Source organism: Chiloscyllium punctatum, chromosome 6 (assembly GCF_047496795.1).
Source record: "Chiloscyllium punctatum isolate Juve2018m chromosome 6, sChiPun1.3, whole genome shotgun sequence".
NCBI lineage: Eukaryota > Metazoa > Chordata > Chondrichthyes > Orectolobiformes > Hemiscylliidae > Chiloscyllium > Chiloscyllium punctatum.
Window position 1 is genome coordinate 48,849,025 of NC_092744.1, and position 15,373 is coordinate 48,864,397.

Below are 15,373 nucleotides of genomic sequence, written 5' to 3' on the forward strand. Positions count from 1 at the left end.
TACAAATGCTGTGATGACAACAGCAGCTCAGAGACTCGAAATTCTGTTTTAAGTAACTCACTTCCTGGCTTCCAAAACCCTTTACGTTCATTATCTGGAAGGTACAGGTCAGCAAGATGATGGAATACTCTCTGCTTACCTGGATGACCTCAGTTCCAATAACATTTATTGCAACACCATCCATGACAAAGCAGTCTACCTCATCTGTACACCATCAGCCAATTCAAACATTTGCTTTCTCCAGTACTGACACATGTATATTGTACAGATGCCAAACCTGCAGTCAATATTAATTAGAAGGATAAGGGCAGCAGGTACATTGGGACACCATTGCCTGTAAGCTCCATTTCAAGCCACACACCATCTTGACTTGGAACTATATCTCTGTTCCTTCAATACTGCTGGATGAATATCCTGGGAAAACCTTTGCTGTAATACCATGTGTACCTGCACCACATGAACTGCAGCACTTCAAGAAGACAGCTCACTACCACCTTCTCAAGGGCAATTAGGGATAGGCAATAAATACTGACCAAGTCAGCATTGTCCACACCACATCAGTAAATAAGCAAACACAGATAGTTGCTAAGACAAAGAATATCTCCAAAGAAACAACAATGGGAAAAGAATTATTGCAACTTGTAAAGTGGATAATATGTGGAGAAAAATGATTTTAAAAATTCTGCTAATAAAGCAGGGAATAGCTCTTCCAATATTCAAGCATACATGTAATGGTCTGAGCAGCAAAATGTATCATTCTTTACTTTACTACGGAGTTCTAATAGACTCTGAGATGACTGTAATGGGTGATTGATGAGTCAGGATATGCTGCTGTCAATCCGAGAGAAATAACTTTAGTTTTGCAGATTTTTGCCGTGCAACATTATGTTTGAGCAGCCTGCAATCAAACCTTACTCTCAGGTTGTTCTGGGTCTTTCAGTTATTCAGGAACATTTGAGAAGGAATTTTGTTCCTAGGTGTCTCGTTGTTCTGTCAGGGAAATTCAATTCAAGAATTCATAAACATTAAGGATAGAATCCAGAAGACATCTTCAGAAACTGTTGGTTAAGTGGTCGCAGAAAACTACAGGTCAGTTAGCCTAACATTTGTCATTGAGAAAATGCTGGAATTTATTACTCAGGAAGAATAGCAGGATATTTAGAAACTTCAATACAATCAAATAGTCAATACGGTTTTGTGAAAGAGAAATCATGTTTGACAAATTTTCTTGAGTATTTTGAGGGGATTAGAAACAGTGTTGATAAAGGGGAACTGGTAGATGTAGTGGGCATTTGGATTTCTAGGAGGCATTCATTAAAGCACCACAAAATTATTGAACAGAATAGGACCACACGATATTAGAGAGTAAAGTATGAGCATGGATTGAGGATTGGAAGATACAGTTGAGATTAATGGGCCTTTTTCAGGTTAGAACAATGTGACCAGTGGTGTGTCACAAAGATCAGTCCTATGGCCTCAATTATTTACTCTCTATATTAAGGATTTGGAGGAGTGGCCAGAGTGGAGCATTTCCAAATTTGCTGACAATACAAAAACAATCAGGAAACCCTGTTGTGATGAGGACATAAGGAATCTGCAAAGGGATATAGATAGGTTGAGTGGGTGGACAACAATTTGGCAGATGGAGTTTAATACAGGTAAGTTTATGGTAATGTACTTCGGTAGAAAGAATCAAAAAACATTATTAAAATAGCCAGAAACTCAAAAAAATGCAGTATAGAGGGATCTGCGTGTTCTTGTTCATGAAACCCAAAACATTAGCGCACAGCAAGTAATTAAGGCAGCAATTAAAATGTTGGGCTTTGGTGCTTGGTTTTTGAAAACAATGGAATCTTTTCACAATTGCACAGGGTATGTGTGAGGCTGCATCTGCTGTCCTACATACAGTTTTAGTCCCTGTATTTAAGAAAGGATATACTGGCATTGGAGGCAGTTCAAAAGTTCAATAAACAAAAAAAGCCAACGAACTGCAGATGCTGAAAATCAGAAACAAAAACTTAATTGCTGGAAAAACTCAGAAGATATGATAGCATCAGTGAAGATTCATTAGGCTGATTCCTGAGATGAAGGGGCTGAATTATGAATCATGATTAAAGTTTAGAAAAATGAAACATATCAAACATATTGAAATATGCAAGTTTCTGAGTGGGCTGATAACACAGGTATTGAAACTGTTTCCACTAGTGGGGGGGTTTCAAACCTGCTGCCTCCAATCCCCAGAATGGATTTCCCTAAATTCACAACCACATCGGTGGCCCCTGATAACACCCCTTGACTTTCATTCAGCTGAACCTTAGGACTCACCATGCCTACTCATCTGACCAACTTGGATAGTCAGCTCTGACTGATGTAACACTGGACCCCTGAGTGGTCTACGTGCATCAACTGATTGACTGTGCCTTCCCCAAACTAGTTGCACCCAACATGCACATCTAACTTCCTGGATTGCAGTGGTATGGAACTGTTGTAACCCTGAATGCCCTAATCTGTTGATTGACCATTTGAACATCAAACATTGTCCTTGGTTAAACATGCTGGGAACACCTGACTGAATGATGCGTATCTTGGTTTACTTCCCTGAGAGTTTGAGACATGGCCATTTGTTTGAAAAACATGTGTTTGTTGTGTCCGCTATCAGGAAATTGTGCAAGTGTGAGATTGATGCAACAAAATGTCCAGTCTCTTGATGGATGATTGCTGACAGTGACAAATTACTCGGTTTTGTGTCTGCGCTAAAAGGCAAGGCAAGGTTGAAATACTGTGAGCCTTTAAGTTCTGGCTGGACAGGAAAAGCACAAAAAGAACCAAGCAGGCACAATGCAAGTGAGTGCTAAGAGAGTGAGCAAGGTTCCCTAAGATGAAAGAAGAATTATTGCAACTTATAAAGTGAGTATTAAGTGAAGGAAAATGGATTTAAAAGTTCTGGTGAAAAAGCATGGAACAGCTCTTCCAATACTTAAGCAAATGTTTAATGGTCTGAGCAGCAAAGCGTATTATTTTTGAAGTCCTCCTTTACTTTGCTATGGAGTTCTCATAGGCTCTGAGCCTGCTTAGGATTCTCAATTCTCCCTCTTTGGTGGGAGTCTACTGGAATTGGTGCTGATTCCTGTATGCAAGTTTCCTGGCAGCAGCATTGCAATGGACAGGTGCCAGTGTATTCCAAAGAGCAGCACTAAAGGGCAGAACTGTCTTGCAGAGGGTCAGAAATCTGCATTGATGATGAATGGAGGCTCGTCTATATCCAATATCAACTTCTATGGATGGGGCGGGTTGTGGTTGCTGCTCAAGAGATGTTGATGACTGGTGTCCAAGATGAAGAACTGGAGGAGAAAGTAGTGAGCTAGAGTTGCCAGTTGTTTCTATTCAATGGGTGAGAGAATGGGAAACTGCCGATAAATGAGGGAGATTACCAAATAATGAGATGTGAATGCATGCAAATCATCCTCTTGCCACTCACTAATGAGAGTTTTTCTCACCATTCAACACTTGGTTTGATTTCAACATTGAGAAGCTCCTCACTGTTTACTGCACGTGATTTTCACAACTTTCTTGCCAATGCCTGTGTTTTGCAGGTGTTGGGAAGTTCCCAACATATGTCAGAGGTTCAAACCACCAAGAATACTTCAATCTCGAGTTAGCAATCTGAGTTAACTGCAAATTGAACCTCAGTGTTAAAATAAAATTATTTTGTACTGACACTAACATTGTAATTAACAATACTTTCTAAATTCTTTTTCTGCTTTTAAAAATTGTACAAAGTCTTCAGTACAAATTGTACAAAGCTTCAGTGCACTGTATAAAATAACGCTCCTAGTGAAAATGAGCCAAAAGTTTTGATTTAGCAGTTGAATCACTGCTTTTATGTCTTTATATATTGTTGTCCTAAATTATGTTCCTCATTTCTTTCAGATAGAGCAAATATTGTTCTTGAAATAAATTAGATAATTAAACACAACTTATTTGTAATCCCTCCATGGTAGTTAAGATTCCCAAGCAATTTTAACAAGTCTAGGATTTGAACACTAAATGAGTCCTTTCTGCAATTTTTATTTCTTGTTTTTCAGCATTTTCAGGACATGACTCAACTTATCAGCATTTAAATCTGAAATAATAATATGGGCACATTTTTTGCTTATGTCAGTCAGAGGTACATATTTCCACAACAATGCCCTTTGGAATGTACGTGTGCATGGGATTAACAATTCTATTCCAAAGGGTATCTCAGAGACTATTTTAAAACAATGACAGAAAATTTGGATGAACAGGTAACATTGTAAGTCTATCATTTTTCTGAGAATAGTAGAAACATGGAATAAAGCCTTCTAATTAAACAAAACAAAAACATCCAGAACAGGGATTTTAAACTCCTTCATGCAGAATGTCATTTTGTTCTGATACAAAACCAAATCTAATCATTTTAGAATGCAGTTACATCTAGAATCAGTTGGAGTGTTGTTTTGTGAATTAGCCTTATGTAGACTACACAGACAGAAACTGAAAACAGTCAAAATTGAGAATTTATCAGATCATATATTCCAAAACAGCTAGATAAATTATATAAAAATATGCCCCTACCCATGAAGAAGATTTACATGCAATTAAATTAGCAGCCTATATTTAATATAATCAGCATGTGCACAAATGCTTTAATCTTAGCCTACTTAGCAGGCCAAAGGTTCAGTCAGAATGAACCATGAAAGTAGCAAAGGAAATGGTTTTCCAGTTGGTAGGAATTGCATGAGGATTTGCTTCAGTGCTCTATAATTCCAATGAACAAATAAAGATGGTAATCTGAAACACTGAGTTGTAAAGTTATTATGTAACAGGATAGCATTAATTAATGAAGGCAGCTCAGTTAGCAGCAAAAATAATATGGGGTGGGTCTAAGACATTTATTTCAAAACTTAAGAGGAATTATGAGGGCATGTAAACAGAGTTGGCTACATTGAATTAGATTGAAGAGCAAGTCAATAGTGATGCAACAGGAGACATTTTGGCGAATATTTCAGAATACACAGAAGAGACACATTTCAATATATAAGAACAATTCCAAGAGTTGGACCCACAAACCGTGGTTAATTAGATAAGCTAAAGGTAGTAACAGACTGAAATAAATAAATATAGAATTGTGCAATGACAGGTAGCATTTCAGGAGATTGACAGAATATACAAAACAGTAAAGAATGACTAGAAAATTAATAGGTTGGGAATAGTTACAATATAAAAGAAAGATCATCAGAAATATAAAACAGATGGAAACAGTTTCCATAAATAAAAGAGTTAACAAAGTGAGTGTTGTTCCTGTAGACAGAATCTGGAGAATTACACATAGTAAATAAAGAGATGGTCAATGAATTGAACAGTGTTTTGCATTGGCCTTCTCTGTGGAGGAAACAAAAAATGTCTCAGAAGTTGCTATAAATCAGGAAATGGAAGGGAGAAACTCAGGAGAATTACAATCACCAAAGCAGTGGTCCTGAGCAAATTGTTGAAGCTGCGTGCTGATGAATGCTCAGCTCTGTTGGATCTCATCTGATGGTCTTAAAGGAAGTGGCAAGTGGGAGAGTTAAGGTGTTGGTTTCAATTTTACAAAACTCTCCAAGCTCACTGAAGGCTCAGATGGGATTAGGAAGTAGCAAATGCCACACTTCTATTCAGTAACAGGGAGGCAAAATGTAGGAAACTATGGGTATGTTTGCTTAGCATCTGCCAAATAGCTGGAAAATATTAAAAGCTATTACTAAACATGTTACAGTAGGATACGTTAACAATTTCAAGGCAACTAACATGGTTTTGTGAAAGGAAAATCAAGTTGAACCACTCAACTGATTATAAGAGGAAATAACATATGCTGTGGATAAAGGGGAACCAGGGGATGCACTATACTTAGTTTTCAAGGAGGCATTCAAGGTTATTGGAGAAATATAAAGCTCATGGTGTAGGGGGAAGGACATTAGTTTGAATTGAAAATTTCCTGGCTAACAGGAAGTTGAGAATAGGAAAAAAAGGATCTTTCTCAAATTATAGAGATTTAACAAATCATCTTAACAACAGAGATCAGTCTGAGATCACAACTGTTTACAGTTTATAAAAGTTGTTTGGTTGAAGGGTTAGAAGGTATGGTTGTCAAATCTTCTGAAGACATCAAGATAGGTCAGAAAGGAAGTTGGTAAGAGGACATAAGGAGCCTATGAAAATGTATAGATATGCTTTGTGAATGGACAAAGATCAGGAAAATGAGTGATGTTGAAAAAAAATTGAAATTGATTATTTTGGTAGGAAGACTAAAAATAAATCCTATTATATGAATGTGAGAGATTACAGAGCTATGAGATCAGAGGAATCTGGAAGTCCTAGTGCAAGTATCACAAAAGTTCAATATTCAGTTACAGCAAGTAACTGGGAAAGCAAATAAAATGTAACTCATTGAAATTCAATACAAAGGCAGAAACGTTATGCTTCAGTTACACAGGGCATTAGGGAGACCATATCTGAAGTACTATGTACAGTATTGTTAATTTTATTTAAGTTATGGTGTAAATGTGTGGCAAAAGGTCAGAGAAGGTTTACCAACTAATGTTGGAATGGGTGAATAGCCTCAAGAAGCAGCATTGGGCAGGCTAGTCTTGATTCTGCTGGGGTTCAGAAGGGTAAAAGGTGGCTTGATTGAAACTTGAGAGTTCTTGACAGGCTAGATGTGGAGAGATGATGTTTCCTTTGAGAAAATCTAAAGCTGAGGGTTACAGTTCAAGAATAAAGGGTCAACCGTTTAATATAGAGAAATGGAACTCTTTCAGAGGGTTGTGTGTCTTTGGAACTCTCTTCCTGAAAAGACAGTGGAATCTGTGTCCTTAAATATATTTAAGGCAGAGATGGATGTATGATTGTAGTCAAGAGTGTGAAAGGTTGCTTGGGGTAGATGACAATACGGATTTTAGGTCACAATCAGACCAACCATGATCTTATTGAATGATGGAGAAGGCCTGTTCTTAGTTCACACTTTCACATAAAAGGAAAACTTCAGCAAACTTATTCAAAAAAAACAGGTTGTGCTGAATTTTATATCTTTATCATTTGAAATACAACCTTGATTTACTGCTTGAAATGTCATGTAGCACAAACTTGATATTCTGGCAAGAACGTTATAAAAGTTCAGCTCAATCAGTGTCCTGTTGTTTGTCATTGCCATAAACATGATCTTTAAGAAGGAAGAGAAATTAAGAGGTAGAACATCTTGCTCAAATGTCAATTTAAAGAAATAACTGAAACCTTTCTGTAATGCATTTCTCCTTGCGACATAACAGGAGGGAATAGAAGATTTAAGATTTCTTCTGAGCAGAAATATAATTTTTTTTTAATATTAAAGCAACCCAGGTTTTTATTCATGTTCCTAACTCAGACAATTCAATAGAAATAATTACATCTGTACTTCATTGCCCTTGAAGATAACAATCATTGCAATGAACATACAAAAGACCAGCAGCTGGTAGGACTGTCAGCCAAATTTAACTCCACCATCAGGGCCAGTGTCATCTCAATAGCAGCACTGAATCTTAAAGTCATGGATTAAGAGATTGAGCATAAAATCTAGGAAGACTCCATCCTAAAATTAGCTTCATGGCACTACTTTTAAGAAAAAACAAGGAAGATTATCTCAGGATCTTGGCTAATATTTATTTTCCAACTAACACCAATAAAAGGAGTACTTAGTTATTGTCATATTGTAGTCTGTGGGAGTTTGTCGTGGTGAAATCAACTGTGTTTCTTATTTTACAAAATGGCTAAAACTCAAAAATACTACATTGGCTGGAAAACGCTTGGATATATTCTGATATCTCTAACAGGCCTTCCTTGCTATAAAATAAAATCTATTCTTAGGCTCATAACAACAAAATAATCATCCATAATAGAGGTTATTGCAGATTAGCGCAGTTTGTTATGGACAGTGATCCTGCAACAGATGGAATAAATCAAAGTTTGTAGCCCTGCCCATCCAGTTCTGAATGATATCAGGAAATTAAACAACTGATAGGATGAGCAAAGCTCCATAAACGTCACCATCCTTTATGATGGAGAACCTAGTATAAAAGACAAGGATGCATTTGCAGCCATCCTTGACCAAAACAGCAAAATAGAGGATCCATCTTCTCCAGAGGCCCTTGCTGTCATATATGCCAGTTTTCAGCCAATTGATTGACTGCATAATATTAAGAAATTACTGAAGGCACTAGTTACAGAAAGGGCTATGGGCCCTGAAAACATTCCAGTTATTGTACTGAGATTGTGCTCCAGGGTTAGTCATGCCTCAAGCTAAGCTGCTCCAGTCAAGCTACAAAGCTGACACATACCCAACAATATGGAAAATTGCTGCAGTGCGCATGGTCCTGGTAACAGGACATTGATGCTGGTCCCAATTCAGGCTTTGTGGGGCCCAGTGTCACATCTAGTCAGAAGACTACAAGAAATAGGAGCAGGAGTAGACCATGTGGCCCAGTGAGCTTGTTCCACCATTTATTATGGCTGGCCTTGGACCTCAACTCCAGTTTCTACCCACTCACCATCTCCCTAAATTCTCTGAGACACCAAATATCTGTCACATTATCCTTAAATTTATTCAATAATGAAAACTCTACAACCCTTTGGGGTGCAGGGTTTCAAAGATTTACAATCCTTTTAGTAAAGACATTTCATCTACTCCATCAAGCTCCCTCAGAATCTTTTACATTTTCCTATTGTTATTTATTTATGAAATGTGAGCATCACTGGCTGGGCCATCATCTACAGCCATTCCGAATTGCAGTGGAGAAGGTGATGATGAAGTGCCTTCCTGAACTGATGCAGTGTGCTTTAGGGTATAGGCATAGCCATAATGTTGCTAGGAAGGGAGTTCCAGGATTTTGATCCAGGGACAGTGAAGGAACAGTCCTATGTCTGGATGGTGTGTGGCTTGCAGGGTATGTTGCAGCTGCTGCCCTTGTCCTTCTCAATGTTAGAGGTTGCAGTTTGGGGGATATTACCTAAAAAGCCAGGATGGATTTACTGTATTGTGTCCAACAGATGATACACAGTGCTGCCATGCATGATGGATGTGGTGCCAATGAAGCAAATGCTTTGTCCTTGATGGTGATGAATTCTTCATTTTTTTTTTGGAGTAGTATTCTTCCCAAGAAAGTGGAATGTATTCGATCACATGCCTGTCTTGTAGATGGTGAGCAGGCATTGGAGAGACAGAATTTCCAGCCCTTGATCTGTTCTTGTAGCCACAGTATTTATCTGGCTGGTCCAGTTCAGGATTGACTTTGTGGTTTCCCCAAGGGATGAGGATCTTACCCCCATTGGTAAAATGTCAGTGACAGTGTGTATAGTCCATTAATTTGTTAATTATTAGCCACTTTTTTTGTTCAAATGGCCGTGGAGTGGGAAGGCTGCACCATCTTCCCTACTATTGGGAAGGTGGTATGTTGGGGTAAGACTACAGGTATTCCACTCTTGCTCAACCGCCCCATATTATACTCCACCTTTCTCCCTTTTCCTCATCCCGATTTCCCTTGCCCTTTAGCCTGTTTCCAGAGGGTTGGAAAAATTCAGCCCAACCTGTCCACAAAAAAACACAACAAATTCAATCTGCCCCATTTCTCTACTCCTAACCCATTGCAAAGTGTTTCTGAGATGGACTTGCACTGCTACGATTTACTCACTGGTTGTACAGCTTTGGTCAAACCATAAATCAAAGAGCTGAATCCCAGAGAATAAGTGAGAGTGACTATCCTTGACATCAGAAGAGCATTTGACAAACTGCAGCATCGAGGAGAACCAGTAAGATTGACGTCAGCGAGAGTCAAAGCACGAAGGCTCATCAGTAGAAGTCATAAAGGAAAATGGCTGTGTCTGTTGGAGGTAAATCATCTCAGGTCTACGACATAACAATAGGAATTCCTAATGGTATGCCCTTGACCCAATCATCTTTAACTGCAGCCTCAATGACCTTCCAATACAAAGCCAGAGGTGGAATTCTCAGTGATTATTACACAGTGTTCATAACTTCTCAGGTACTGATGCAACATGCACAACATTCAACATTCTTTTCTCACTTCCAAACCCACAAGTCATTTTAATCAATTAATAAATCTCTGACATCTGTCACCTACTGCATGATGCAATCAAGCACATATTTTCCTAAACTTAACTTGCATCATTCCCAAGGGGATTATTCCTTACATGACCAAATCCATTCCTCAATCATTTCCAACATGCTTTCCCTTTCCTCTGGCATCTTAGGATGCAAGCACAGGGGATGCAACATCTGTCTTTTCACATTTCTATTGTCGAAGGCATCAAGCAAAATAAGTGAAGCTGCAATTTTGTCAATCTAATCTATAGTGTTTGCAGCTTATATTTCAATATCCTCCACTCTAGAATGACCAAACATAGACTGGGTGACCACTTTATGGAACATTTCAGTTCAGTATGTAAATGTGACCCTGAGATTCCAGTCATTTATCATTTTAATTTCACCAGGTTTTTCTTGTTGTTTGTTTTGGTCTCCCATCTTCCTTTTATTTCCTTCACTTTACATTCAGATTGCTGCTATCATGCCATTCATACCTCCTCGAAACATATCTTTTGTTTGTCTTTTGTCTCATTAATATTCCCTCTGGCCTTGTACCATGAAATATTTTGTCATTTAATCTTTCCTGCCTGTTACCCGATCACATCATTTTTGTTTAACCCTGATTTCCAGATTCAGGTTGTTTAAATGTATTTTAAATTCACTTAAAATTGCACTTTGGTTCTACTTAGGTGAAACTTAATTTATATTGCTTGACAGTTTCTCCATTTCACTTGAAGGAGTGTTTGGAACCTTGATGAGAAAAGACTGGAGATAAAAGGATAAGTGTTGCATCTTCTGCACTTGCACAGCACATGCCACTGAACATGGTTCAATGTATCTCCAATACTTTGTAAACAAGATTTGATGCTATCTTTGATTTCAATTACATGTTGTGTTAAATTGAAGACTTGTAAGTTAGTAATATTCCGTATCAAAGCAACGAAGGGAAAAATAGAGAGAATATTTTACATTCATGCCACACAAATGTGAGGCAATGATCATCGCCAATAAAAGAATCAAACTCTCTCCCCTTGACATTCAACAACATTATTAACACTGAATCCCACACAACCAACTTCCTGGGAGATTACCACTACAAAGAAAATGAAATGGAAGAGCCATATAAATGTACTCAGTACATAAGTGTATCAAAGACCAGGAATTATGAGGTGAGTAAATCACCTTCTGACTTCTCACAGCCCATCTACAAGGTATAAGTGTGATCTACAAGGTATAAATCAGGAGTGTGATGGACTCATCCCTGGATGAGTTCAGCTGCAAGAACACTGGAGAAAGTCATCATAGTCCATAACAATGCAACCTTCTTGCCAACGTTCTTATTACTGTCCAAATGTGCAATTTCTACCACCTTCAACATCAAGGGCAACTGATGCTGGAAATGTGACGAGCTGCAAATGTTTCTTCCAAGCCACACATTGTACTGACTTGCAACTACATCAGCATCCATTCCCTGCCAAAGGGTCAAAATCCTTTTTAGTAGTACTCTGAGCGTGTATCAAGTGAGGTTCTGTGTTTCAAGAGGAAAACTTACCAGCACCTTCTTGAGAAATTAGAGATGTGTCATACATGCTGACCATGCTAGTGATGTTCACATGCCAATAATGGATACGTTTAAAGAAAAATAATCAGGAAATATCGGCAACAACAGCATTTATTTATAGGAACTACCAGATAAATAATGATGGAAGTCCAACTAATTTGTCTTTTATCAACTCAGTGCTCACCTAATAATAATGGAGTTGTCAACTAATCATATCAACTATCAATTACATCTGGCTCTGTTGTAGACTAATGTGCTGAAAACCCAAGTGGTAGAAAGCTTTGGGAACCATAGTCCAAAACTCCATGCTCCTTTCAAACATGCTGCACTTATCACCTGTCATGGCTGAAATTGCTTGTGTACTGCAGCCTAAAATGTTATTTTCTGAACGAAATCTACCTTATTTGCATTTAAATGAATCAATACTAACTGCTTGCCCTATCTCCTTGGGGAGCTTGTTTCATAGATTGACCGCTTGCTCACTGAAACAAGAGGAGAAAGGGCACCAGTTCCAAAGGTAATGAAGTAATATACATGCAACTTTCTTAAAGAGCTGGTTATTCATGAAAAAAAAAAATTGGAGTGGACAAAGCACTTCAACTGCTTGACAGATTCAATTTTAATTTAATGGTCATGGTAGAACACACAATTTCTCAAAAGCTCACTTGTGGTACACTTTCCTCTCGGTTAATCATATTTGGTCTAAGTGCTGCACTCGGAATCCTGCTGCAGCAAAAATGAAAGACAGTTAAAAAAAATCATTTTGTAGTTGCAAAGAAATTATTTCATGTGAACAGGGATGCTGTATAGTACAAAGTACAGCACCAATTACTGTCACACATCCAAAAAGATCCATTGTGCATATCTGATCTTTTAATATAAATTTTCTGTATTTCCTCTCAATCAAGACATGTGATCTGTTACTGAATTGGAAACGACATGCAAAGCACAATTAGAAGAGAAAGTACACTCTGAAGCTAGTAAATAAAATAACATTACTGAATATAAGTTCAATTTCTGACAGACCTGCAGAATTACTGTACATGTTGTATTAAAAATTCATGCAAGTTGGCCTATAATATTAAGTCACCTGGGTTGATGGATCCTTTCACGTAGCCAATTACATTCTGGATTGTTCTATATTCTGAGACTGTTGCCACCTCCAGCTTGATGGTTTTACTGACTGTATTCAAGATAAAACAGAGACATAGTAATAGATCGTAAGAAAAGGTTAAGTACACATTGTCAGAAATTCTCAACAAACTTTGGCATTTTGTTAATCCATATCCTGATTTTGTGACCAGTTTTCCATCACAAATTAACACAAGTTAAATCATGAAAATTGTAGACTTGCTAAAACGTCTGAATCAGACCACCGCAACAGCACACCTGTTAGCCCTTCTGTGAAGAGAGGCATGGAGTAGGACCTTGTCATTTGAAATTAAGTTTCAGTTACATTTTGTTCTTCTATTTTAATGAAGTTTTTTTCTGCTTTTGTAATGAAGATGGTTCATGTTTGCTTTGTTCAAAACATCACCTTCCCATTATTCAGAGAGTGACATTCCTCTACGATGTGCAGGTACAGCCAAGTCTGTGGCACCATTGGTGGCTCGGGTGCACTGTGGGGGAAGAACAAGACTGGAACAACAATAGTGGTAGGATTCAAGATTGAGAGGGGGGCATGAAGTTTGCAGATGATACAAAAATTGCTGCTTGGTTGAAGAAGAAAACTATAGACTCCAGAAAGGTATCAATGGACTAGTTAAGCTGGTCAATCATGGCAAATGGAGTTCAACCTGGAACATGAGAGATCATTCATATGGAAAAAGCAGGCAAGGTGAGAGAATACACAAGAAATAGTTGGATGCTGAAAAGTATAGAGAAATAGAGGGTATGTTCACAGAGTCTTGAAGTGGCTGCAACAGGTACATAAGGCATTCAAGAATACTAGTTATTATTAACCAATACACAGAATATAACAGCTGGAATGTTGTGACAGAACTGTTGTCATGTGCACTCAAATTTACAAGATGGTTATATTTTTAATGTATCTTAACTTGAAGTTAAAAAAAGAATTAGATAAACACCTCAGCTCAGACTCATGCACGTGCGATCCAATTGCCATAGGGAGAGAAATTAAAAACACAAACCTAATGAAGTTGGGTGGCAGTTTTAACACCTTGTCACAGTATCCTGAAAAGAAAGAACACCTACTCTTTGAGACATGGAGCTAGTGACACCACTATTGTGGGAGAGCAGAGGGGAACTGCTTTTGGTTTAATGACCAAAGATAATGTCCTTGAGAATTCAGTTTTTGTTCAAAATGAAAGGAACAAAACAGATGGGGAATTCAGAAACTTAAGGAACAGATGATCACCTGCCAGGTGATAACTGTATCTAGGAACAGGATAACTGTCTAAGGACACCAAGTTTTGACCTGGCATAACAGGGGGAGGTGAAGCTCCCCGGAGAAAGCTGGGAATAACTGTGGCACTGTTCCTGTGGTAATGCATATCAGCAAAAGCATTACATTGCATCAAAATGACAGGTTTTGGGTCTGTTAGTGAATAGGAAATTTACCTTTTTTAATTGGCCTATTAACATCTGAACTTTGGCACGTTATTGCAGCAAAAGTATTTTAAAATTGAAATCTCAGGCAATGATTTACTTCTGTTGGTCATTTAGCATACTCATCTCTTTTTGTTATTATCAGATTCTACCAGGATAATAATGGCATAAAAATTACTAGCTCGACCACAGATGGAATATGACAAATAGTTCCGGCTCCCAAAATACAGAAAATATGTGATTGCAATAGAAAAGGAACAGAAAAGATTTGCAAGGATGTTACTTGGACTAGATAATTTTAGTTATGCAGAAAGATTGGATGTGCTAAGAATATTTACTTTGGAACAGAGGAAATCAAGGGGGGACCATTTGAAGTTGATAAAACTGAGGGATCTCGATAGACTGGCTAGGGAAGTGTTATTCCCCTAGGTTAAGGGCTCCATAACTAGGAGTCATAGATTTAGGGTAAAAGTTGGGAAATTTTGAATAGATTTGATCAGCAATTCTTTCATTCAGAGGGTGGTGCAAGTCTGGAGCCTGCTGCCTGAAAAAGTGATAGAGGCAGAACATTTCCGAACATTTGGAAAGTACTTGGATATGCACTGAAGTGCCATCCCTTGAAATGTTTTGGACCAAGAGCTGCAAAGTGGACTTGGGCTGGAGAGCTCCTTCTGCACTCTAAGTTTCCATGCTTTCTATAATAAAGTTGTCTTGCAACCACTGAGTTCAAATAAGTAGTTTGACTTTTGAAGTTCCAGAGATGTGGATGTCATAATAAGCTTTTTTTAAAAGAAAGACCCTGTTCTGTATTTCCCAGAAAGATTTTGTGGGTGAATAGTTAAAATGCTGTTCATGTAAAGTGATGCTTTCAGGATGCACTGCAGCTCCAATGTATAAAATAGCTGGCTTTTAACATTTTCAGACAGTAGCAATCAGTTCATTTAATTGCTGTCTCATATCTGTACTTTAAGGCACTGTCAATCAAGTAGCATTTCAATCAGAAGTAGTATTCACTGATTGACAGCTTACAGCTGGCCTGAACAATATAACAGCTCTTCCACCCCGACTCACATTGTCATGGGAACAAAGCTTCTGCTGTTATTAAAAGTTAA

The 15,373-nt window shown here is 38.0% G+C and overlaps 1 protein-coding gene across 8 annotated transcripts in view; it reads right to left on the reverse strand.

Moving 5' to 3' along the window:
- LOC140478939 (inactive N-acetylated-alpha-linked acidic dipeptidase-like protein 2) overlaps positions 1 to 15,373 on the reverse strand; it is a 950,375-nt gene that overhangs the window by 272,260 nt on the left and 662,742 nt on the right. For all 8 annotated transcript variants that reach the window (XM_072572597.1, XM_072572592.1, XM_072572595.1 and 5 more), the window contains one exon: positions 12,784 to 12,876. In XM_072572597.1, the coding sequence (XP_072428698.1) occupies positions 12,784 to 12,876 (93 nt within the window). The remainder of the gene's footprint in view (positions 1 to 12,783; positions 12,877 to 15,373) is intronic.